Source organism: Rhinopithecus bieti, unplaced genomic scaffold (genome assembly GCF_001698545.2).
Source record: "Rhinopithecus bieti isolate Rb0 unplaced genomic scaffold, ASM169854v2 scaffold_13029, whole genome shotgun sequence".
Classification (NCBI taxonomy): domain Eukaryota; kingdom Metazoa; phylum Chordata; class Mammalia; order Primates; family Cercopithecidae; genus Rhinopithecus; species Rhinopithecus bieti.
In genome coordinates, this window is record NW_016807982.1 from 186,691 (window position 1) to 213,276 (window position 26,586).

General features: G+C 45.5%; 2 protein-coding genes and 1 pseudogene across 7 annotated transcripts in view; 2 read left to right on the top strand and 1 right to left on the bottom strand.

Annotated features, from left to right (window-relative positions):
- Positions 1 to 17,275, bottom strand: part of ZBTB8OS (zinc finger and BTB domain containing 8 opposite strand) — a 39,214-nt gene extending 21,939 nt beyond the window's left edge. For both annotated transcript variants that reach the window (XM_017884437.1, XM_017884436.1), the window contains exon 1: positions 16,639 to 17,275. In XM_017884437.1, coding sequence (XP_017739926.1) covers positions 16,639 to 16,771 — 133 coding nt within the window. In that variant the 5' untranslated portion in view covers positions 16,772 to 17,275. The remainder of the gene's footprint in view (positions 1 to 16,638) is intronic.
- Positions 6,039 to 6,933, top strand: LOC108537244 (charged multivesicular body protein 2a pseudogene; annotated as a pseudogene). The gene has a single exon (XR_001887734.1). The product of XR_001887734.1 is annotated as a charged multivesicular body protein 2a pseudogene (transcript).
- Positions 17,276 to 17,352: 77 nt separating the features above from the next.
- Positions 17,353 to 26,586, top strand: part of RBBP4 (RB binding protein 4, chromatin remodeling factor) — a 33,881-nt gene continuing 24,647 nt past the window's right edge. For 2 of the 4 annotated variants that reach the window (XM_017884434.1, XM_017884432.1), the window contains exons 1-3: positions 17,359 to 17,528; positions 18,118 to 18,265; positions 23,822 to 23,967. In XM_017884434.1, coding sequence (XP_017739923.1) covers positions 17,513 to 17,528; positions 18,118 to 18,265; positions 23,822 to 23,967 — 310 coding nt within the window. In that variant the 5' untranslated portion in view covers positions 17,359 to 17,512. Of the gene's footprint in view, positions 17,529 to 17,876; positions 17,980 to 18,117; positions 18,266 to 23,821; positions 23,968 to 26,586 lie in introns of those variants that run through there. The other 2 variants (XM_017884433.1, XM_017884435.1) reach the window with 2 other exon arrangements.

Consider the following 26,586-nt stretch of genomic DNA (forward strand, 5'->3'; position numbering starts at 1 on the left):
TCAGCCTCCCGAGTAGCTGGGACTACAGGCGCCCGCCGCCACGCCGGCTAGTTTTTTGTATTTTTTTAGTAGAGACGAGGTTTCACCGTGTTAGCCAGGATGGTCTCGATCTCCTGACCTCGTGATCTGCTCATCTCGGCCTCCCAAAGTGCTAGGATTACAGGCTTGAGCCACCGCGCCCGGCGTATGTATCTATTTATAAAAACTCACTGGACTTTACACCCTGAGGTCTGAGCCTCTTACTCAGGTATATATATTATATTTTTTGGGGGGACAGAATCTCACTCTGTAGCCCAGGCTGGAGTGCAGTGGAGTGATCTTGGCTCACTGCAACCTCTGCCTCCCAGGTTCAAGTGATTCTCCCACCTCAACCTCCTGAGTATCTGGAATTACAGGAATCCACCACTATGCCTGGCTAATTTTTTGTATTTTTAAAGTATAAACGGGATTTTGCCATGTTGGCCAGGCAGGTCTTGAACTCCTAATCTCAAGTGAACCACCCACCTCGGCTTCCCAAAGTGCTGGGATTACAGGCCTGAGCCACTGTACCCAGACTAAATTATATTTCAATTAAAAAAAAATCAATTTAAAACACAGTGACACAATGCTATAGGGCAGTGGTTCTCAAATTCTGGAGTCTCCAGAATTCTATTTTTTTTTTTTTTTGAGACAGAGTCTCGCTGCAACTTCCACCTCCCAGGTTCAAGTGATTCTCCTGCCTTAGCCTCCCAAGTAGCTGGGACTACAAGTGTGCACCACCACACCCAGCTGATTTTTGTATTTTTAGTAGAGACGGGGTTTCACCATGTTGGCCAGGATGGTCTCGATCTCTTGACCTTGTGATCCGCCCACCTCAGCCTCCCAAATGCTGGGATTACAGGCGTGAGCCACCAAACCCAGCCCAGAATTCTTTATTCTCTTAAAAATTATTGAAGACCCCAAAGAGCTTTTGTTAATATGGGTTATATCTGTCATTAACCACACTGCAAATTTTAAGTGAAAATATTTTAAAATACGTATTAATTCATTTAAAAATAACAATCGGCTGGGTGTGGTGGCTCACGACTGTAATCTCAGCACTTTGGGAGGCCGAGGTGGGTGGTTCACTTGAGATTAGGAGTTCGAGAACAGCCTGGTCAACATGGTGAAACCCTATCTCTACTAAAAATACAAAAAATTAGCCGGGGATGGTGGCACAACCCTGTAATCCCAGCTACTTGGGAGGCTGAAGCATGAGAATCGCTTGAACCCAGGTGGCAAAGGTTGCAGAGTTGAGATCGCACTACTGCTCTCCAGCCTGGGTGACAGAGTGAGACTCCATCTAAATAATAATAATAATGATAATAATCCCATTTTATTGAACATAATTTGAGTATTTTTATTTTTTTGCTTTTATTTATTTATCTTAAAAATGGAGTTTGCTGGCCAGGCGCATTGGCTTATGGCTGTAATCCCAGTACTTTGGGAGGCTGAGGTGGATGGATCACTTGAGGTCAGGAATTCGAGACCATCCTGGCCAACATGGTGAAACTCTTGTCTCTACTACAAATCCAAAAATTAGCCCGGCATGGTAGCGTGTGCCTATAGTCCCAGCTACTTGGAAGGCTGAGGCAGAAAAGTTGCTTGAACCTGGGAGGTAGAGGTTGCAGTAAGCCAAGATCATGCCACTGCACTCCAGTCTGGGCAAGAGAGCAAGACTCCATCTCAAAAAAAAAAAAGATGGAGTTTCCCTATGTTGCCCAGGCTGGAGTGCATTGGCTAGTTATAGGCATAACCATAGTACAATATATCCTAGTACTCCCGGGCTCAAGTGCTTACCACCATCCTGGCCTTGCGTATTTTTATGAAGAGTAACTATATTGTTAAAAAAAATTAGCTGGTCATGGTGGCTCATGCCTGTAACCCCAGCAACTGAAGAGGCTAAGGCAGGAGGACAGATTGAGGTCAGGCATTCAAGACTAGCCTGCACAACATAGTGTGACTCCATCTCTTAAAAAGTTTTTAAAAAACCAGGTGTGGTAGTGCATGCCTGTAGTCCCAGCTACTTGGAAGGCTGAGATGGGGGGGAGCTGCCTGACCCGAGGAGCTTGGGCTGCAGTGAGCTAAGAATGCAGTGAGCTGCACTCCAGTGTGGGCAACAGAGTAAGGTCCCATCTCTAAAAAAAAATAAAAGTTATTAATAAAAAAATTAGCGAAGACTGGCACTGTTTTGCATTTTTTCAAATATTTTAAATGTCTTTCAATATATTCATTTAGTTGGAGTGCATAAATAAAATCCAACCTCACAAATATGCAGAAGGAAAATAGAGGAGCATTGTAATAGCTTCTTCAAATAATTGTGGATAGGCTGGTCCAAGTGCAGTGATGTTTACAATTAATTTATCATAACCAGTTATAGATTTCTTTGTTCCTTCTCCACTCCCACTGCTTTACTTAACTAGCCTTTAAAAAAAATTATGGATAGTCTTTTTTTATATTATACCAAAACTCAAAACATGGTAGTTTTTTTTTTTTTTTGAGATAGAGTCTTCTCTGTCGCCCATGCTGGAGTGCAGTGGCGCAATCTTGGCTCACTGCAACCTCCACCTCCCTGGTTCAAGCAATTCCCCTGCCTGAGCCTCCCGAGTAGCTGGGATTACAGGCGTGCGCCACCACGCCTGGCTAATTTTTTTTTTTATATATTTTTAGTAGAGACGGGGTTTCACCACATTGGCCAGACTGGTCTCGAACTCCTGACTTCAGGCAATCCACCGCTCTTGGCCTCCCAAAGTGCTGGGATTACAGACATGAGCCATAGCGCCCGGCCAAAACATAGTAGTTTTTTCAACATTAGTTGAAATGTGGAATTCATAATCATAACAATGAACTTACCATACTGTGAAATTAAAATCCATTGATCTATTATGCACTTAGAATGAATCTTTTTGTTTTCTTTTTTGAGATAGAGTCTCACTCTGTCATCCAGGTTGAAGTGCAGTGGCATAATCACAGCTCACTGCAGCCTTGACCTCCCAGGCCCAAGTGATACTTCCACCTCAAGTCTCCCAAGTAGCAAGAACTACAGACACGCACCACCACACCTAGTTAATGTTTTGTAAGAGACGGGGTTCTGCCACATTGCCCAGGCTGGCCTCGAACTTATGGGCTTAAGCCATCTGTTCCCCTTTGTTGCGGGAAGTCAGGGACCCCGAATAGAGGGACCGATTGAAGCCGTGGCACAAGAACATAAATTGTGAAGATTTCATGGACATTTATTAGTTCCCCAAATTAATACTTTTATAATTTCTTACACTTGTCTTTACTGTAATCTCTGAACATAAATTGTGAAGATTTCATGGACACTTATCACTTCCCCAATGAATACCCTTGTGATTTCCTATGCCTGTCTTTATTTTAATCTCTTAATCCTGTCATCTTCTTTGTAAACTGAGGAGGATGAATGTCGCCTCAGGACCCTGTGATTGTATCAATTGGACAAATTGTTTGTAGAGCATGTGTGTTTGAACAATATGAAATCTGGACATCTTAAAAAAAGAACAGGGTAACAGCGATGTTCAGAGAACAAGAGAGGTAACTTTGAACTGGCCGCCGGTGAGCCGGAAGGAACAGAGTTATATTCCTCCTCTTTCATAAGCAAATAGGAGAAATATCGCTGAATTCTTTTTCTCAGCAAGGAACATCCCTGAGAAAGAGAATGCGCCCTGAAGGTAGGCCTATAGACCGCCNCTGTCTTTATTTTAATCTCTTAATCCTGTCATCTTCTTTGTAAACTGAGGAGGATGAATGTCGCCTCAGGACCCTGTGATTGTATCAATTGGACAAATTGTTTGTAGAGCATGTGTGTTTGAACAATATGAAATCTGGACATCTTAAAAAAAGAACAGGGTAACAGCGATGTTCAGAGAACAAGAGAGGTAACTTTGAACTGGCCGCCGGTGAGCCGGAAGGAACAGAGTTATATTCCTCCTCTTTCATAAGCAAATAGGAGAAATATCGCTGAATTCTTTTCTCAGCAAGGAACATCCCTGAGAAAGAGAATGCGCCCTGAAGGTAGGCCTATAGACCGCCCCTTTTAAGGCGTCCCGTCTTTTATGGTCGAAGCCAAAGGGATGAAATAAGCCCCGGTCTCCTATAGTGCTCCCAGGCTTATCAGGATGAGAAAATTCCCACCTAATAAATTGTGGTCAGACAGGTTATCTGCTCTCAAACCCTGTTTCCTGATGTTATCAATGACAATGCGTGCCCGAAACTTCATTAGCAATTTTAATTTCACTTCATCTGGTGGTCCTGTGATCTCGCCCTGATCTCTGTGGCCCACACCCTATTCATGCACTCCCTCCCCTTTTGAAAATCCTAATAAAAACTGGCTGGTTTTACGGCTCATGGAACATCACGGATCCTGCTGACATGTGATGTCTGCCCCGGACACCCAGCTTTAAATTTCTCTCTCTTGCGCTCTTTCCCTTTATTTCTCAACCCAGCCGAGACACTTAAGAAATAGAAAAGAACCCACGTTAAACATCGGGAGCGGGTTCTCCCTATACCCCTTGGCCTCCCAAAGTGCTGGGATTTAGCTCACCAGGCCTGAAAATTCTAATTGGACTTGAAACCTTGAATTTTATCATTACCAACAAATATTGTCAGCTATTTTCCTTGATGTGACAGATCACTGTTCACTTTCAAGAAAATATCTGCCGGCAGGGGGTGGTAGCCCACGCCTGTAATCCCAGCACTTTGGGACGCCAAGGTGGGCGGATTGCCTGAGGTCAGGAGTTCAAGACCAGCCTGGCCAACATGGTGAAACCCTGTCTCTACAAAATACAAAAAAAAAAAAATTAGCTGGGCGTGGAGGTGGGGCCTATAATCCCAGCTAATCACAAAGCCAAGGCAGGAAAATCCCTTGAACCTAGAAGGCCAAGGTTGCAGTAAGCCAAGATCCTGCCACTGCCCTCCAGCCTGGGCGATAGAGCAGGCCAAATACTCAAGTCTGAGTAACAATAGCATGTCTTTCATTCTTTCAAAGAAAGTGTTCCACGAAAAACGGAGCTAGTTCAGCTCACAACTCAATTACACAAGTTGTTTTTGAGACAGATTTTGCTCTTGTTGCCCAGGCTGGAGTGCAATGGAGTGATCTCAGCTCACCAAAACCTCTGCCTCCTGGGTTCAAGCAATTCTCCTGCCTCAGCCTACTGAATAGCTGGGATTACAGGGATGCGCCTCCATGCCGGGCTAATTTTGTATTTTTAGTAGAGATGGGGTTTCTCCATATTGGTCAGGCTGGTCTCGAACTCCCAACCTCAGGTGACCCGCCCGCCTCGGCCTCCCAAAGTGTTGGGATTACAGGCGTTAGCCACTGAGCCCGGCCAGTTACAGAAGTTCTTTTCCACGAGTAATCAACACTTAGCATGCCACAAAAATACTTTATACATACTTCCAATTTTGTTACACAGAATATTATGAGGACTAAACTCTGATTTTTTTTATCTTGCCCAAATTCCTATCTAAGGGGTTTGGGGAGTCATGCCCTACAAATCATAAATGCTCATCAGAAGGGTTTTATTTAACCGTATATATGGTGACTTACTCTCTAACTTGACTCAGGCATAACATTACAAGATACAAGACAAGGAAGGAAGGAAGAAAATCAAAATATTTTACCCGAAAACATGTTTGTTTGCCATATTTTGAAATGGCCAGGGCCGGGCTTGATGGTTCACACCTGTAATCCCAGCACTTTGGGAGGCCAAGGCGGGCAGAACACCTGAGATCAAGAGTTTAAGACCAGCCTGGCCAACGTGGTGAAACTCCGTCTTTAATAAAAATGCAAAAATTAGCTGGGCATAGTGGCGGACACCTGTAATCCCAGCTACTCGGGAGGCTGAGGTAGGAGAATTGCTTGAATCTAGGATACAGAGGTTGCAGTGAGCCGAGATGGTGTCACTGCACTCCAGCCTGGGCGACAGGGCAAGACTGTCTCAAAAAAAAAAAAAAAGAAAGAAAGAAAGAAATGGCCCGGCAAAGCTGTTCTTTGTAGGGGAGTATTTACATCCTTAAAGAATCTCGGACCCGGAAGCGGAAGCGGGTGCCCGTCCCAGCTCCGGCCTGCCAGTCCCAGCTCCGGCCTGCCAGTGGGCTTCTACCACCATGGACCTGTTGTTCGGGCGCCGGAAGACGCCAGAGGAGTTACTGCGGCAGAACCAGAGGGCCCTGAACCGTGCCATGCAGGAGCTGGACTGCGAGCGACAGAAACTAGAGACCCAGGAGAAGAAAATAATTGCAGACATTAAGAAGATGGCCAAGCAAGGCCCAAGGGCCAAGATTGGCATCCATTCGCATCAAAGGGCAAAAAGACTTGGGTGGCGGCACCCGGCGCTAGGGCGCAAGTTGTTATGCGACTGCGGCGCAACCATCCAGGCTGTGCCCGGCAAGATTCAGACACGCAAGTCCAAACAACTGCGATGGCAACAACCAATGAAGGGTGTCCACCCTTTTAAGGCCATTGGCAACCAATGAAACCAGACAAAGGCGGAATTGCCCCAGATCCAGAAGATCATGATGGAGTTTGAGCAGCAGGCAGAGATCATGGATATGAAGGAGGAGATGATGAATGATGCCATTTTGATGCCATGGGTGATGAGGAAGATGAAGAGGAGAGTGATGCTGTTGTGTCCCAGGTCCTGGATGAGCTGGGACTTAGCCTAACAGATGAGCTGTCAAACCTCCCCTCAACTGGGGGCTCGCTCAGTGTGGCTGCTGGTGGGAAAAAAGCAGAGGCCGCAGCCTCAGCCCTAGCTGATGCTGATGCAGACCTGGAGGAACGGCTCAAGAACCTGCGGAGGGACTGAGTGCCCCCTGCCACTCCAAGATAACTAGTGGATGCCCAGGATCTTTTACCCTAACCCCTCTGTAATAAAAGAGATTGGACACTTAAAAGAAAAAAGAAAAAAAAAAAAAGAATCTCTATTAACATAGCTAGATCTTTTTCTTGCAGACCCTCCCAATCTTAAAGATATTAACTAACATCTGAATATCTGAATAGGAAACATTTGTCATCTGTTGTCTCTAAGGGCAACCACTATAAGACTTCAAAAGAACTTTGTTCTCTTAACCAGAACATTACCTTTCTATCAATTCTAGGTCTTTTTTTTTTTTTTTTTTTTTTTTTGAGACGGAGTCTTACTCTGTCGTCAGGCTGGAGAGCAATGACACGATCTCGGCTTCACTGCAACTTCCGCCTCCTGGGTTCAAGCGATTCCCCTGCCTCAGCCTCCTGAGTTGCTGGGATTACAGACGCACGCCACCATGCCTGGCTAATTTTTCTGTATTTTAGCAGAGACAGAGTTTCACCATGTTGGCCAGGATGGTCTCATCCTGACCTCATGAGGTCTCAATCTCCTGACCTCATGATCTGCCAGCCTCAGCCTCCCAAAGTGCTGGGATTATTACAGGCATGAGCCACAATCCCAGGTCTTTAGACAAATTCAACCCATCATCAACCCGAAAATGTTTAAATTCACTTATAACATGGAGGCTCCCCCAACCGTCCACCCCCCTCACCTCCTGGCTTTGAGTTGTCCCATGTTTCTGGACCAAAGCAATGTATTTCTTAAACATACCTGATTAATGTCTCATGCCTCTCTGAAATGTATAAAACCAAGCTGTGCCCTGACCACCTTGGGCACACTGAGCAAATGTTCTCAGGACCTCCAGAGGGCTGTGTCAGGGGCCATGGTCACTTATATTTGGCTCAGAATAAAATCTCTCCAAATATTTTAGATTTCCACTATTTTGTCAACAATTAAAAAGGCACCTATTCAGAATATTAAAAGTTAAGATTTCGTAACATCAATAGTGCTTACTGATTCATTAAAGATTTTTTTTTTTTTTTGAGACGGAGTCTTGCTCTGTCGCCCAGGCTGGAGTGCAGTGGCGATTTCGGCTCACTGCAACCTCTGCCTCCCGGGTTCACGCCATTCTCCTGCCTCAGCCTCCTGAGTAGCTGGGACTACAGGCACCCGCCACCGCGCCCCACTAATTGTTTATATTTTTAGTAGAGACGGGGTTTCACCGTGTTAGCCAGGATGGTCTCGATCTTCTGACCTCGTGATCTGCCCACCTCGGCCTCCCAAAGTGCTGGGATTACAGGCGTGAGCCACTACACCTGGCCTAAACAATTTTTTTAAAACAATATCTTTAGCCGGGCTTGGTGGCTTACGCCTGTAATCCCAGCACTATGGGAGGCCGAGGCGGGCGGATCACGAGATCAGGAGATCAAGATCATCCTGGCCAAAATGGTGAAACCCCGTCTCTACTAAAAATACAAAAAATTAGCTGGGCGTGGTACAGGTGCCTGTAATCCCAGCTACTCTGGAGGCTGAGGCAGGAGAATGACCTGAAGCCAGGAGGCGGAGCTTTGCAGTGAGCCAAGATGGTGCCACTGCACTCCAGCCTGGGCAACACTGTGAGAATCTGTTTCAATAACGACAAAAAAAAAATGTTTACAGATGTGAGCCACTGCACTTGGCCTTTAGCTTTTTTTTTTTTTTTTTTTTTTTAAAAGAGACAGGTTCTAACTGTCTACCAAGGTGGAGTACAGTGGCACAATCATGGCTCACTGCAGCCTTGACCTCCTGGGCTCAAGAGATCCCTCCTGCCTCAGCCTCTAGGTAGCTGGGACTGCGGGCATGCACCACCATGCCCGGCTAATTTTTTTTTTTTTTTGAGACTGACTCTCACTCTGTTGCCCAGGCTGCAGTGCAGTGGCGTGTTCTCAGCTCACCAAAACCCCTGCCTCCCGGGTTCAAGCAATTCTCCTGCCTCAGTCTCCTGAGTAGCTGGGGACTACAGGCATGCGCCACCACACCTGACTAATTTTTGTATTTTCAGTAGAGACAGGGTTTCACTATGTTGGCCAGGCTGGTCTCGAACTCCTCACCTCGTGATCCGCCCACCTCAGCCTCCCAAAGTGTTGGAATTATAGGCACGAGCCAACATGCCTGGCCCCAGCTAATTTTTTTTACTTTTTTTTTTCTTTTTCTATAAAAAGATGGGGGTCTCACTAGGTTGCACGGGTTGCTTAAACTCCTAGCTTCAAGTGATCCTTCCACCTTCACCTCCCAAAGTGTTGGGATTATAGGTGTGAGCCACTGCTCCCAGCCTAAGAATGTTCTTTTCTTTTTCCTTTTTTTTTTAATTGGAGTCAGGGACTCTGTCGCCCAGGTCGGGAGTATAGCGGCATAACAACCCACTGCAACCTTGACCTTCTGAGCTCAAGCAATCCTTCTGGCTCAGCTTCCCCAGTAGGTGGGACTACAGGACTACACACATATGCCACCACACCCAGCTTTTTTTTTTTTTTTTTTTTTGTAGAGATGTGTTTCATTGTGTTCCCTAGACTAATCTGGAACTCCCGGGCTCAAGAAATCCTCCGGCTTAGGCCTCCCAAAGTGTTAGGATTATAGGCATGCGCCACCTCGCCCAGGTGTTTAATTTACTACCATGTACTTAAAAAAAAAAAAAAAAAATAGGCAACTGGACACGGTGGCTCATGCCTGTAATCCCAGCATTTGGGGAGGGTGAGGCGGGCAGACCACGAGGTCAAGAGATTGAGACCATCCTGGCCAACATGGTGAAACCCCGTCTCTACTAAAAATATAAAAATTAGCTGGGCGTGGTGGCACGTGCCTGTAGTCCCGGGTACTCAGGAGGCTGAGGCAGGAGAATTGCTTGCACCCAGAAGCAGGAGGTTGCAATGAGCCGAGAGGGCACCACTACACTCTAGCCTGTCAACAGAGTGAGACTTCATCTCAAAAAAAAAAAAAAAAAAGTCATTTTCACTGAAGAATGTCATTACGGCTAGGTGCAGTGGCTCACACCTGTAATCCCAGCACTTTGGGAGGACAAGGCAGGAGGATTGCTTAAGGCCAGGATTTCAAGACCAGCCTAGGCAACATGGCAAGATCCCATCTCTACAAAAAATAACATAATTAGCTAGGTGTGGTGACCAGGCATATAGATAGTAGTCCCAGCTACTCAGGAGGCTGAGGTGGCAGAACAGCTTGAGTCTAGGAGTTCAAGGTTGCAGCAAGCCATGACAGCGCCACTATACTCCAGCCTGGGAGACAGAGGGAGACCCTTTCTAGCATACGGTTTGGTGCTGCTGTCTCTATTTGTGCTAAGGGGCCAAGAGATTTTGTTTTTGCATTTTCTTTCACAGATAGGTTCCTGCTATGTAGCTCAGGATGGAGTACAGTGGGGGCAATTATAGCTCCAAAAGATAGAGCCCAGCCTTGCTCTATAGCCCAGGATAGAGTGCAGTGGTGCAATTATAGCTCCAAAAGACCGAGCCCAGTCTCAAACTCCTGGGTTCAAGTTATCCTCCCACCTCAGCCTCTGGAGTAGCTGGGACTACAGGCTGGGGCCAGTTTTACCAGCCATTGATTTTGTACCACCAGTACAAATATCAACACAGTGAAAACAGTAACATCTCAGTATTATTATGAAAATAGTTTTGACATCACAGCCCCTCTGGAAGGGTACAGGGAAACCTAGGAATATAAAGATTACATTTTGAGAACTGCTATTATACTACTTATACAAGTATACTCAGTTTCTGCAAATTAACTTATGACACGGGCACTCTTCTGTAAGTACATCATACTTCAGTAAAAGATATATTTTGGCTGGGTGCAGTGGCTCATGTCTGTACTCCTAGCACTTTGGGAGGCCAAGTCGGGCAGATCACCTGAGGTCAGAAATTCGAGACCAGCCTGGCCAACATGCTGAAACTCCATCTCTACTAAAAATGAAAAAGTAGCTGGGTATGGTGGTGCACACCTGTAATCCCGGCTATTCGAGAGGCTGAAGTGGGAGGATCACTTGAGTCCAGGAGGCAGAGATTGTAGTTAAGTCAAAATCGCGCCATTGCACCACTCCAGCTTGGGTAACAGAACAAGACTGTCTCAGGAAAAAAAAAAAGGATTTTTTTTTTCCCTTGGTATCTAATTCCAGGTGACTCAATTAAAGTTTTTTAGATTCTTTTTTGGTTTTTTATTTTTTGAGATGGAGTCTCGCTCTGTCACCCAGGCTGGAGTGCAGTGGTGCGATCTTAGCTCACTGCAAGTTCCACCTCCCGGGTTCACACCATTCCCCTGCCTCAGACTCCCAAGTAGCTGGGACTACAGGCGCCCACCACCACGCCCGGCTAATGTTTTGTATTTTTAGTAGAGATGGGGTTTCACCGTGTTAGCCAAGATGGTCTTAATCTCCTGACCTCATGATCCGCCTGCCTCGGCCTCCCAAAGTGCTGGGATTACAGGCGTGAGCCACTGAGCCCAGCCTTCATTTTACTTTCTGAGACAGAGTCTCACTCTGTTGCCCACGCTGGACTGCAATGGTGCCATCTCGGCTCAAAGCAAACTCCAATTCCTGGGTTAAAGCGATTCTCTTCTCAGCCTCCCTAGTAGCTGGGATTACAGGCATGCACCACCACAACCACACTCATCTAATTTTTATTTTATTTATTTATTTATTTATTTATTTATTGAGACAGAGTCTCAGTCTGTCGCCAGGCTGCTATTTATTTATTTATTTATTTATTGAGACAGAGTCTCAGTCTGTCGCCAGGCTGCTATTTATTTATTTATTTATTGAGACAGAGTCTCAGTCTATCACCAGGCTGCAGTGCAATGGCGTGATCTTGGCTCACTGCAACCTCCGACTCCCTGATTCAAACTGGGATTACAGGTACGTGCCACCAAGTCTAGTTAATTTTTTTTGTATTTTTAGTAGAGACAGGGTTTCACCATGTTGGCCAGGATGGTCTCGATCTCCTGACCTCCCAAAGTGCTGGGATTACAGGCATGAGCCACGGTGCCTGGCCTAATTTTATATTTTAGTAGAAATGGCATTTCGCGCCGAGGCGCAGTGGCTCACGCCTGTTAATCCCAGCCGACTTTGGGAGCCTGAGGCGGGCGATCACGGAAGGTCAGGACGATCGGGACCATCCTGGGCTGCACACAGTGAAACCCGGCTGTCTCTTTACTAAAATACAAAAAAAATTAGCCGGCGGCGTTGGTTTGTGTTCTACTCGGGAGCTGAATTTGAGTTTTTTTTGCGGGAGAATGGCGTGGGCCTGGGAGGCGGAGCTTGCAGTGAAGCTGAGATCCGGTCCACTGCACTCCAGCCTGGGTGACAGAGCAGAGACTCTGCCTCAAAAAAAAAAACAAAAAAAAAAAGAAATGGCATTTCGCCATGTTGGCCAGGCTGGTCTCCAACTCTTGGCCTCAAGAGATCCACCCACCTTGGCCTCCCAAAGTGCTAGGATTACAGGTGTGAGCCACCAGGCCTGGCCACAGGTTATTCAATAAAAGTTTTCTTTTCAAATGTATAGAAAAAAATAGGAAAATTATTTTAAAATCTCAGGGGACAAGGCCTTCCCTGAGTATGACATCTTATCTTAGAAGCCATAAAAGAAAGGGTTGCCCAAGAAAGGGCTGACTGGGCGTGGTGGCTCATGCCTGTGATCCCAGCACTTTGGGAGGCTCAGGTGGGCAGATCACTTGAGGTCAGGATTTCAAGACTATCCTGGCCAACATAGTGAAACCCTGTCTCTACTAAAAAAACACAAAAATTAGCCAGGCGTGGTGGTGGGCGCCTGTAATCCCAGTCATACAGAAGGTTGAGGCAAGAGAATCACTTGAGGCCAGGCACAGTGGCTCACGCCTGTAATCCTAGCACTTTGGGAGGCCGAGGCGGGTGGATCGCAAGGTCAGGAGCTCAAGACCATCCTGGCTAACACAGTGAAACCCCGTCTCTACTAAAAATACCAAGAAATTAACCGGGCATGGTGGCGGGCGCCTGCAGTCCCAGCTACTCAAGAGGCTGAGGCAAGAAAATGGCGTGAACCTGGGAGGCGGAGCTTGCAGTAAGCAGAGATCGCTCCACTGCACTGCAGCCTGGGCGACAGAGTGAGACTCTGTCTCAAGAAAAAAAAAAAAAAGAGAATCACTTGAACCCAGGAGGCGGAGCTTGCTGTAAGCTGAGATTGTGCCACTGCATTCCAGCCTGGGAGACAGAGCAAGACACTGTCTCAAAAAAAAAAAGAAAAGAAAAAAGAAAGGGTTGGCCGCATGTGGTGGCTCACGCCTGTAATCCCAGCACTTTGGGAGGCCGAGGGGGGTGGATCACCTGAGGTCAGAAGTTCAAAACCAGCCTGGTCAACATGGTGAAACCTCCTCTCTACTAAATATACAAAAATTAGGCGGGCTTGGTGGCGGGTGCCTGTAATCCCAGCTACTTAGGAGGCTAAGGCAGGAGAATTGCTTGAACCCAGGAGGCGGAGGTTGCAGTGAGCTGAGATCGCACCATTGCACTCCAGCTTGGGCAACAAGAGCGAAACTTCATCTCAAAAAAAAAATGAAAAAAAAATGAAAAAAAAAAAAATTAGCCCAGTGTGGTGGTGCATGTCTGTAATCCCAACTACTCAGGAGGCTGAGGCAGGAGAATTACTTGAACCTGGGAGGCGGAGGTTGCAGTGACTGCAGATCGTGCCACTGCACTCCAGCCTGGATGACAAAGCGTGACTCCATGTCAAAAAAAAAAAAAAAAAAAAAAGAAAGAAAGAAAGAAAGGCTTAATGCAGGGGGTCCCCAACCCCCAGGCTGGTACCAGTTGGTGGCCTGTTAGGAACCAGGCAGCACAGCAGGACATGAGCTCACAAAGTTTCTTCTATATTTACAACCACTCCCCATTGCCTACGTTACTGCCTGAGCTCCACCTTCTTTCAGATCAGGCGCAGCATTAGATTCTCATAGGAGCCTGAACACTATTGTGAACTGTACATTGGAGGGATCTAGGTTGTGTGCTCCCTATGAGAATCTAAAGCCTGATGATCTGTCACCCCCATATGGGACCACCTAGTTGCAAGAAAACAAGCTCAGGGCTCCCACTGATTCTGTATTACAGTGAGCTGTATAATTATTTCATTATATATTACAATGTAATAAAACTGAAATAAAATGCACAATAATGTAATGCACTTCAATCATCCTGAAACCATACTCCCCTACAATGCCCGTTGGTGGAAAAACTGACTTCCGTGAAACCAGTCCCTGGTGCCAAAAAGGTTGGGGACCACTGGTTAATGAGCTGCACTGCATAACAATACTATCTGCCTAGTAAGAAAAACCAGTAACCCAAGAGAAAAAAAAAATAACCCAAGAGAAAAAAGGGCTAAGAATATTAACATACACACCCCAGTATGGGAAATACAAATAGTTCCAAAAACACTATAATATGTTCAACTTCACTTACAATAAGAAAAATACAGTAAGTATACTTTACAAATTGGAAAAGGCCAAAAAGTATGGTAACAGTTAAAGTGGGAGGAAAGAGGCACATTCACACAATACTAGTGAAAGTATAAATTGGTACAACTTCTATAGAGAGCAATTTGGCAATAACTGTCCAAGTTAAAATATCCTTTTAAAAAATGTATGAGTCTTAGCAACGGAAACAAAAAAACGCACATATCCTTTGGCAAAGCAATTTAACTTGGAGAACTTGATTCTACAGATTCACTTGCACATGTACAAAACAATGGATATACAAGTGTATTCACTGCTGCACTGTTTCTAATACCACAAGAGTAAAAATAGCCTAAACATCCATCAACTGAAAACCAGTTAAATGCTAGAACATCTAGGTATGTACACGTAAGAAAAAGGTAATGATGACTGCCCTACAGAGGGGAACTAGGTGGTTGGGGATGGGGGCTGCCAGAGTTACTTTTCACTGCGTTATGTTACACTTTCTGAATTTCAAATCAATATATATGACTTATTAAAAATATTTTTCTTTTTTTGAGACAGAGTCAGGCTCTGTGGCCCAGATCTGTCGCCCAGGCTGGAGTACAATGGCGCAACCTCGGCTCACGGCAACCTCCGCCTCCTGGGTTCAAGCGATTCTCCTGCCTCAGCCTTCCAAGTAGCTGGGATTACAGGTGCCCACCAGCATGCCCATCTAATTTTTTTATTTTTAGTAGAGATGCGGTTTCACCATGTTGGCCAGGCCAGGCTGGTCTCAAACTCCTGACCTCAGGTGATCCACCCGCCTCAACCTCCCAAAGTGCTGGGATTACAGGCGTGAGCCACAGCACCCAATCTTTTTTTTCTGGCGGGGGGGGGGTGGGGACAGTATCGCTCTGTTGCCCAGGCTAGAGTTCAGTGCTGTGATCTCAGCTCATTGCAACCTCCACCTCCTGGGTTCAAGCAATTCTTCTGCCTCAGCCTCCCGAGTAGCTGGGATTACAGGCGCCCACCATCATGCCCAGCTAATTTTTGCATTTTTAGTAGAGACGGGGTTTCACCATGTTGGCCAGACTGGTCTGGAACTCCTGACCTCAGGGGATCCACTCATGTCGGTTTCCCAAAGTGCTGGGATTATAGGTGTGAGCCACCGCGCCCGGCCTATATTTTAAAATTGTTTTTAAGTGAGAGAAGGGGATATGCTAGGAGGTAGGCCAGGTCCAGAAAGCACAGAGCCTAGAATACTATGGTAAATAAGTAGATTTTACAGAGAGGACAATGAGAAATTAATGAAAGATTTTAAGCAGATAAATAAAAGTCAGATTTGTGCTCCCCAAACCACAGCTACCTTTAGGGATGACAGCTTAACGTTTAATATAGAATTTAAGAGACAAAGATAGGTTACGTGATTTGCCTAAAGTCACTAAGCGAATAAATGGCAAAACCAGCTGGCCGCTGCAGGGCGGGCTATGATGGCTCCATTGCACTCCAGCCTGGACGACAAAGCGAGACCCCATCTCTAAAACATATATATATATAATATATGAATTTTTTTTTTTTTTTTTTTTTTTGAGAAGAGAGTTTTCGCTCGTTGCCGCCAGGCTGGAGTGCAAATGGGGCCGGATCTCGGCTCCCACAACCTCTTGGCTCCGCAGGGTTCAAGGCGATTCTCGCTGCCTCAAGTCTCCCGAGTAGCTGGGATTACAGGCATGCGCCACCACCGCCCAGCTAATTTTTTATTTTTAGTAGAGACGGGTTTTTTCCATGTTCGTCAGGCTGATCTTGAACTTCCGAACTCAGGTGATCCGCCCGCCTCGGCCTCCCAAAGTGCTGGGATTACAGGCGTGAGCCACCGCGGCCGACGTAAAATAATCATTTTTTAAAATCACAATCATAAATGGCAAAACCAGGTCTTTTTGCTAATATGATCGAGGTGAAACATCAAGTTAGAAATCCCCTAATTAGCTTTCCGAGTCCTCTAACCTGGCACACTCTATCTCACCGTAGGGAAATACATGGGAGTAACTACCTGCAAACGCCTGAAAGTATGGTTATCTTTAGAATTTACGAAGATAAATGTGGTTAGGCACATGTGGAAGAAGTTCAAGAGACTGTAAATGAGAGAGGGCAGGTTTCGCGACTATTAAACCAGGTGGCTTTTTCCTTCAGCATCCCCAGGACAAGTACGAATGAGACTATAACACCCGGGACAAATGGGATCATGCTTGAAGTACCTATGGGGCAAAGGAGAAAGAGTAGCAGGAAGCCGCGGGTAAGGAGAGAGGATGCCTGTGTGCTCACATCTAAAGAGAGAAGTAAGCCACCTACTCACACTCGTACTTCCTATTGACTGGCGGATACTTGGCCTTGATCGCCTTCTGTTCCTCAGTCAAACTGTAATCTCTAACATCTTCCTCTTCCTGCGCCATCACTGCAGGATTAGACACTCTACTTCCGCCCTTCATCCGCCGGACTTCGGCCCGAAGTTACTACTTCCGCTCTAGACCCCGCCCCTGAGCACACACCCCTAAAGGATCATACTCCCTTCTCGGAGTTGGCCGCTGCCCTGCTTTAGTCCTGACCCTCTCGCTTGGATCACATGTTTAAAAGGACACAACCCCATCTTCTGCGCTCCCTTCGTTACTAGTTCCTTCTAAAGACTAAGGAAAAACGTTGAAGGGCACCTTGAATGAAACCCCTCTGGCTCTGAGTGGCGAGGTTCTTTTCCCCGCTTCACCCCCAAAATTGATAATTAGACCCAAAGTCATTCTATATTTTTCATCTCAGTACTCTGAAAGGGTCGTAAGCTTAATAGCCTTCAAGAAAATGGCTGCCCTCGGGCCGCGGGAGTGTGTGGACTAAACCTCTCTCACGTGACCCTAGCAGGGCGCAGTCCCGTCAACGCTGTCGCGCGCAGTCGCTAGAAGTCCGCCGCGGGAGGTGTTGGGGGAGGGGCGGAGCGCGCGCCTCGGTCCCCGCGGAAAGCTACTCCGCGCGTCTGGATAGGTCGCAAGCGCGGCTTCCCCGCCCTTCCCGCCGTTAGGAGCGCTCCAATTGGCTGATGTTGGCGCGAAGGTGCGCGAGTCGGCCCTCGCGCTGGGGGCGCAGGAAACAATAGAGGCCGCGCGCGCAGAGCGAGCGCCTGCTGCCTCCCCGCCCCTCCCGCAACGCTCGACCCCAGGGTTCCCCCGGCTCGTCTGCCCGCCATGGCCGACAAGGAAGGTGAGGGTGCCGGGGCCGCCCCAGGAGGGCAGCGGGTGCCGGGGCTGAGCCGCGGCCTCGACACGGCCTAACAGTGAGGGCAGGCCCGAGTTTGCCGAGTGCAGTTCCCGGTACTGAAGGCGTGAAGAGGGAACTCCCCGCGGGGCGGGCTAACGGCTCGCCGGTTCCCTGGGACCGACGTCCGTCGCCGCTGGCGAAGCTGGCGGTGGGGCTCCCGGCGGTTGTTTGTTCCTCCTCCCGCCCTCGATATCGGTCTCTCCGCCTCTGTCCTGAGCCTCGGGACACCGCTTCCTACCCACAAGGCTCGGAGCTCGGGCCTTCTAGTCGGGCTTGTGAGTTTCGGCGCGCGCGAGCGTGCTCCGAAGGCCTGGCCCGGTGGCCTGGAACGGGTAACGGAGTGTTTGGCGGGGATGGCCCGAGGAGTTCTGGCACCGCGAAGGTGGAGAGGAGTGTGGGTACCTCTGCCGTGGGGATTTAGACAAATCACCTCCATTTCAGAGTCAGGGTGTAGGAGTCATGCTGGTAGCTTTGCAGAGGATTACCTAGTTTCCGTTTGTTTGCTAACTTAATTTGTTTTAAAAATTTTTAGCAGCGTTCGACGACGCAGTGGAAGAACGAGTGATCAACGAGGAATATAAAATATGGAAAAAGAACACCCCTTTTCTTTATGATTTGGTGATGACCCATGCTCTGGAGTGGCCCAGCCTAACTGCCCAGTGGCTTCCAGATGTAACCAGGTGACATGACTCTCCTGAACGTTATTTTGATGTATCTTCAGTGTAGATTTCTCATACTGATTTTCTGTTTTCCGCTCTTCAGTCACCCGAAGAAGGCATGTGATCAAAACCTCTTGGTGACATTTTTTCTAGGCCACAAAGGCAAAATAACAAAACGATTTTGTAATTTACCTGACAGGAGAAAACATATTGGCGTTTTCTTTCTCTGATACTGAATTGAATGGCTGTAGTTGATAATACCTGTAATAATAATAGCTGTAGCAAATAATAGTACAAAACTTGTCAACTTTCAAAAACTATTACGGCCAGGAGCAGTGGCTCACCCTTGCAATCCGAGCACCTTGGGAGGCCCAGGCAAGAGGCTTACTTGAGGCCAGGAGTTGGAGACCAGCCCTGGGAGCATAGACCCCCGTCTCTACCGCCCCCCCACCCCATAAAAGAAAAAAGTATTACCAGGAGTCCAGTCCTTAGAACAAAACTTTTTTTTTTTCTCTTTTTGAGATGGAGTCTCACTCTTGCCCAGGCTGGAGTGCAGTGGCGCGAGCTCGGCTCACTGCAACCTCTGCCTTCCAGATTCGAGCGATTTTCCTGCCTCAGCCCTCCCAAGTAGCTGGGATTACAGGCACCTGCCACCACGCCTAGCTAATTTTTTTTGTATTTTAAGTAGAGACGCAGTTTCACCATGTTGGACAGGCTGGTCTCCAACCCCCTGACCTGTGTTGATCCGCCCGCCTCTGCCTCCCAAAGTGCTGGGATTACAGGCGTGGGCCACTGAATCTGGCCTCAACAAAACTTAGTTTGAATTCTCATAGTATGTCATGGTACCTGCCTTCAAGGAGCACATTGTCTAGTTGAAGTGGCAGATACAAACTAATAATTATATATGATGACAGCAGTTGTAGAGAGATAATTAGGGTACCTAGAAAACACCTGAAAGTGGAATGGTTTTCTTATAAGGGGTTTGGGCATAGTGAGCACTATAAAGATTAATCCCATGTTTCTTACATGTAGCTTATCTCTAGTAGAGGGGATAAAATATTTAGTTTGCATTTATGGGCTGTATTAGGTGCCACATTTCAGGGGATCCTAATTAGTTATAATTAGCATAAAAGTGGCACAAAATTATCAGAAGAAGGAAAATTTGCCTGGGAGTATCAGGAAAGGCTTCTAGGAAGAAATGACAATGCAGAAAACAAAGAGGAAGATATTTAGATGATACTAACAGAAGTTTTAACAAGACCATTGTGCCATTTGAAATAATGGATTTTCTGTTACAAAACTACCTGAGTTTACCGAATAACATTCAAAAGCGATTGTGTGCTAAGTAACTAAATTCCTTCAAAACTCAGATCTTTAAAAGTCAAGATAATTGCAAAATGTTATTAGACTATGATGTAGTTCAACAAATAATAGAAATTTGGCAGAAATTATACTAGTAATCTAAGAATAAGGCTGCTACCTTTACAGTGGCAAAAGGAAAACTAGGGAAATCTGTCCTAGGGATGTTACACAAAACCATAGTAAAGAACTAGAAATTTGGAGTTAGAAGCTTTTGGGGTTATTTTTTTTTTTACAGTTAAATGTTTTTACCACTGTCCAACAATGCAAGAAACAGTTTTACTACATTTTTGCTCCAACAACAGTTGGAGTAAAACTCATTTGTTTGTTTTTTTGTTTTGTTTTATTTTGTTTTGAGACGGAGTCTTGCTCCCTCCCCCAGACTGGAGTGCAGTGGCCTGATCTCCGCTTACTGCAAGCTCCGCCCCCCGGGTTTTTACGCCATTCTCCCGCCTCAGCCTCCCGAGTAGCTGGAACTACAGGCGCCGGTCACCTCGCCCGGCTAGTTTTTGTATTTTTTTTAGTAGAGACGGGGTTTCACCGTGTTAGCCAGGATGGTCTCGATCTCCTGACCTCGTGATCCACCCGTCTCGGCCTCCCAAAGTGCTGGGATTACAGGCGTGAGCCACTGTGCCCAGCCTAGAAGCTTCTTTATCATGACCAGGAGTTCCCACATTCAGTTGATCATCAGAATTGCTTGGGAATTCAGGATAATTGGAATCATTTCTGTCAAGAGTTTTCAGTGGTAATTCAAACCATTTAAGAGCTTGTGAGCTGGGCATGGTGGCTCACACCTTTAATCCCAGCACTTGGGAGGCTGAGGCAGGCAGATTGCTTGAGGCCAGGAGTTCAAGACTAGCCTGGGCAACATGATGAAAACCCCGTCTCTACTAAAATTACAAATGTTATCCGGGCATGGTGGTGCGTACCTGTAGTCCCAGCTCCTGGGACGGGGCTTAGGCAGGAGGATCACCTGAGCCTTGGGAGATCAAGGCTGCATTGAGCTGTGATCCTACTACTGCATTCCAGCTACGGAGTGCCACCCTGTCTCAAAGACCTTGTGGCAGAGTACTTTATGAGAAATGCACTTGAATGGTGATTCCAGATTTACTATAGTCATATGCTAAATTGTGCTTATTGGACTAGTGGATCACAAATATTGGGCACCCCATACCTACTAAACATTCTAGAACCACTACTCTTCAGAAACTTCCCAAGTAATAGAATGACTAGCTAGGTTTCGAAAGCAAGAATTAAAGACTTAATTCCCCAAAGCTGAAATCTGTACTGTCATCTTAGTAGTTTTCTGCATTAGCAAATCTATATAAATAATGTGAGAATTGGTTTTTTTGTTGTTGTTGTTGTTTTGACACGAAGGACAGAGTTTCACTCTTGTTACCCATACTGTAGTGCAGTGGCACGATCTCAGATCACTGCAACCTCCGCCTCCCGGGTTCAAGCGATTCTCCTCCCCCGGTCTCCCAAGTAGCTGGGATTACAGGCACCCGCCACCATGCCCAGCTAATTTTTTGCATTTTTCGTAGAGGGGGTTTCACCATATTGTCCAGGCTGGTCTCAAATTCCTGACCTCGGGTGATCCACCTGCCTCGGCCTCCCAAAGTGCTATGATTATAGGCGTGAGCCACTGCGCCTGGCTGAAAATTGTTTTGAGACAGGATCTTGCTCTGTTGCGCAGACTGGGTTGCAGTGGCACAATCAGAGTTGCCTGCAGCCTTGACCTCCTGGGCCAGGGGATCCTTCTGCCTCGGCCTCTGGAATAGTTGAGACTACAGGCACACGCTACCACGCCTAGTTAATTTTTGAAAAAATTTTTTTGCTGTGTTGCCCAGACTGTTATTTAACTTCTGGGCTCTAGTGATCCTCCCACTTTGGCCTCCCAAAGTGCTGGGATTACAGGCATGAGCCACCCTGCCTGGTCCTGTTGTTGTTTTTTAAGATGAGGATTGCTTACAAGCAAGCAGCCCTGATGCAGTGTTTACTTTTGTGTGTGTTCTTTTTCTGGTGTTTATTCATATCCATTTACCCCTTTTAAAAAAAGAAAAACCACAATTGTAGTTCTGTAACACTGTCTTCTCCTTTATTCTTTTTCTGGTTCTTTGTCTAACCTTCTACATACAGGTAATTACAATTTTCTGTTCATATCCCTCTTTTCATTTTTCTTTTTTCAGTGTAAGGTAGATGCTGTCAAAGCTTTGCCTGTGACATCTGTGCAGAAGAATTCCTATTGATATCATTAGACGTAATTTCTCTGGAGCTTTACCTGATTTTTCTTCTGCCTGCCGGTGTCTTCCCTGGTATATCTTACTGGCTTCCTCAGTTTGACATGTTGTAAATGGAATTATGAAGGCCTTACCCCAACTTTCTCTCCTACTGTTCCTGTTTCTTTTCATCATAATTGGCTTTGGTTTGACATTTTCCCTTTCTCCATTTTATAGGCAGTCAATTTATAAACCCCCTGAATTCTGCTTGTGTAGGATCTTTCCCATCTAGACCAGGGGTTCTCAAAATTTTATATGCATTGTAATCAGCTGGAGGTATTGTGAGATAGATAGTTGTGCCCCACCTTCTAGAGTTGCTGATTCAGTGGATCTGGAGTAGATGTGAGAATTTGCGTTTCTAACAAGTTCCCAGATGATGTGGATGCCCTTGACCCAGTATGGAGTCCAGAATGCCTTAAGACGGCATTCAGGACACTAAAGTCCGTTTTAATCGGCCTTCTCTCCCACTGTGCTCTCCCATATCAGAAGTCAGATTTGGACTTCAGCATACTTCTGTTACTTAGTAGCTGTGTGATCTTAGGCACATTGTTTAATTTTCTTTCTTGTCTTGTCTTGTCTTGTCCTGTCCTGTCCTGTCCTGTCCTGTCCTGTTTGAGGCAGGAGGCAGTCTTTCTCTGTCACCCAGGCTGGAGTATACTGGCACGATCTCTGCTCACTGCAGCCTCCACCTTTCAGGTTCAAGCAATTCTTGTGCCTCAGCCTCCCGAGTAGCTGGGATTAGCCAGCTGCCAGTTGTTTGGTTTTTGTTTTTTGTTTTGTTTTGTTTTTTGACACAGAGTCTTGCTCTTTTGCCCAGGCTGGAGTGCAGTGGCGCCATCTTGGCTCGCTATAACCTCTAACTCCTAGGTTCAAGCAGTTCTCCTGTCCCACCCTCCCTAGTAGCTGGGACTATAGTCACCGCCACTACACCTGGCTAATTTAGTAGTATTTTAGTAGCGATTCTCTTGCCTCATCCTCCTGAGTAGCTGGGATTACAGGCATCTGCCACCACGCCTAGCTAAATTTTGTATTTAGTAGAGACGGGAGTTCACCATATTGGTCAGGCTGGTCTCGAACTCCTGACCTCAGGTGATCCACCTTCTTCGGCCTCCCAAAGTGCTGGGATTACAGGTGTGAGCCGCCGTGCCTGGCCCAGCCGCAGGTTTTTTGAGGTCAGGAATTGTGTCTTAATTCTTTGTACTTACATTGCGTTTAGAGCCATGTGTCCATTGATTAGGCAGTTAGTAAATATTTGGTAAATTGGTTTATTTAATGTTATTTCCTCTTCTTTCCCTTTTTTCATTTTTTTCTTTTCAATTTCTTTGCACCCTTTCCCCTTCTTTTCAATGAAAATTTTAGTAAACAAAATTATTAGCTCACCCAACAATGGTTTGCTTTCCCTCCAACCTGTTAGTAGTGAGTGAGTAGTTAATTCCCATTTTATTCCATTAAATGTTTTACTTTTTCTCCAGAGTAATTAACTAGAAAATGTGGCTCTTGGCCAGGCACAGTGGCTCTTGCCTGTAATGGCTGCACATTGGGAGGCTGAGGTGGGTGGAAAATTTGAGGCCAGGAGTTCGAGACCAGCTTGGCCAACCTGGTGAAATCCCGTATCTACTAAAAATACAAAAATTAGCCAGGCATGGTGGCGGGTTCCTGTAGTCCCGGCTACTAGGGAGGCTGAGGCGTGAGAATCACTTGAACCCGAGAGCCAGAGGTTGCAGTGAGCCAAGATTGTACCACTCCATTCCAGCTTGGACAAAAGTGAGACTATTTATTTAAAAAAGAGAGAGAGAGAGAGAAGAAAAAGACTCTTAATGACTTTTTCCCCTCTCTTAAAACCTGATTGTAGTAGTGACTTTTACATACACATATATTGTTGACTTCACAGTCTCCTGATGTTACTAATTTGAATAGTGACCATATGTTGCCGTTACAGACCAGAAGGGAAAGATTTCAGCATTCATCGACTTGTCCTGGGGACACACACATCGGATGAACAAAACCATCTTGTTATAGCCAGTGTGCAACTCCCTAATGATGATGCTCAGTTTGATGCGTCACACTACGACAGTGAGAAAGGAGGTAGGAATCTTAAAAGTGAAAGAAGTAAAGATGTGTGGGTCATAATCTTTTTATGTTTTTGAATTATAAAAGTTATATCCAGTTTGATAAAGTAAACTGTGACTTTAGAAACAATATTTAAGCTTGAGGAAAGCCTGAGTTTGCAATGGTAGATATTTATATTAGAGTTGTAGATATCAGAAGAAATATTTAACACATCCTTGGTTCTGTACCTTTACAATAAACTTTTCCCAGCTGGTGCTGGCGGGGAGGATTTCTGCAATTGAAAGAAGTAGAAATATACTATATATTATTGCTGTACATTCTTGATTTATTTTTTATTTTTTTGTTCAGAGTCTCGCTCTGTTGCCTAGGTTGGAGTGTAGTGGCGTGATCTTCACTTGCTGCAACTTCTGCCTCCCAGGTTCAAGCGATTCTCTTGCTTAATCCTCCTGAGTAGCTGAGATTACAGGCACCTGCCACCATGCCTAGCTAATTTTTGTATTTTTAGTCAAGACAGGGTTTCACCAAGTTGGCCAGGCTGCTCTTGAACTCCTGACCTCATGTGATCCACCCACCTCAGCCTCCCAGAGTGCTGGAATTACAGGCTTGAGCCATCGCGCCCATCCGTATTGCTGTACATTCTTAAGATGGGAGATACCTACCCCTAAGGAGGTGAAAATTGGTTTGTGTGTGTGAGTAGGTGTAAATAATCTTACTGGTTGATTGTCTAAAGCACAGATATGCACAAAGTACATAGGATATCTATGGTATTAAAATTTCATGGGACTGGTGGGGAAGGGGTAGTTCTTAAAAGATTTCTTAGAGGAGCAGTAGTGGAAAAAAAAGGTTGAGAAACACTAACTTACCCTTTCTAGGTTTAAAGTGGTAGAAATGACTTAACCATGGCACTCCCTATATGTATAGAAACTAAGTTCCAATGAGTTGTTTCATTATATCCTATTTTTAGGCCATAACCTAAGGGTTTGACTGATCATGACATGCTTACTCTTTCCTTTTTTTTTTTTTTTTTTTTTTTTTTTTTTTTTTTTTTTTTTTTTTTTTGGGAGATGGTGTCTTGCTCTGCCGCCCAGGCTGGAGTGCAGTGGTACGATCTTGGCTCACTGCGACGTCCACCTTCCAGGTTCAAGCGATTCTCCTGCCTCAGCATCCTAAATAGCTGGGACTACAGGCATGCACCGCCACGCCTGGCTAATTTTTTATATTTTTAGTAGAGACAGGGTTTCATCATGTTGGTCAGGCTGGTCTTGAACTCCTGAACTCAGATGATCCTCCTGCCTTTTGTTCTTGCTGCTACTTAGACACAAATACTCCAATTGGTAGTGTGATAAATTGTAAAACTACATATATGTGTGTTTATATATTTATATTGTGTTTGTGTGTGAAATTATATAATTATATAATTTGATAAAATATACATGTTTTATATATTTTACAATTTTGTAATATATATATAATTATATATATAATTTTACACACAATGTAAAAAACACACCCCTTCTCCATATAATAAACCTTTCCCCGGCCAGGTGTGGTGACTCACGCTTGTAATTCCAGCACTTTGGGAGGCTGAGACCGGTGGATCACTTGAGGTCAGGAGTTCGAGACCAGGCTGGCCCAACATAGTGAAACTCTGTCTCTACTAAAAATAAAAAATTAGCCACACGTGGTGGCACACACCTGTAACAACCCAGCTACTCAGGAGACTGAGGCAAGATGGCATCACTTGAACTCGGGAGGCGGAGATAGCAGTGAGCCAAGATCTCACTATTGCACTCCAGCCTGGGCATAAAAAAAAGGAGAAACTCCATCTCAAAAAACAAGACAAAAACCTTTCCCCTGGATATCACTTGATGTATTGTGATATATTGCTTTCTAAAGGATTTATCCTGTGTATTGGATCACTCATTCAACAAATATGTTGAGTAGTTTTGTATGTTAGGTATAGAATATGCAATATAGGTTCAGAATTTGCTTTTGTGGCCTAATATAAGCAAATATATATAATATAAGGTCACCTACCTCCTTTCGATGGCTATATAGTAGACCATAATGATTACTTATTGATGGACATGTAGATGGTTTCTAATTTTTTGACTTCAAAAGCATAGTTTTGCTGTAGAAATACTCTCTAAGTAGAATGTTGTATCAAAGGACAGGACCATTTTTGAATATAATTGATACTGCTAAGTTGCACTCCAAAAAAAGATTTGAAGTCCCACAACAGCATATGTATTTATGTCTGTTTCTCCATGCCCTTGCCAACACTGGACTCAATAGAGCTCATTCTCAGTTTACATTGCTTTTTTTATTTGTGATGTTGAGCTTACTTCATATTTCCCTTGAGCTACTTATTTATGTTTTTTGCCCATACTTCCTTTTGAGTATCTCTTCATATAAGGTAAATTACACCCTTTCCACCCAGTAAATAGGTGCAGATCATTTTCTAGTTTAACTTAAAATCTTTAGTCCTGTTATTGATTAGAAGCTGTAAGTTGCTTTTTTAATGGGGCCTTGCTCTGTCATCCAGGCTGGAGTGCGCTGGCATGATCTTAGCTGACTGCAGCCTCCTTATGGGCTCAAACGATCCTCCTACCTATGCCTCCCAAGTAGCTCTGG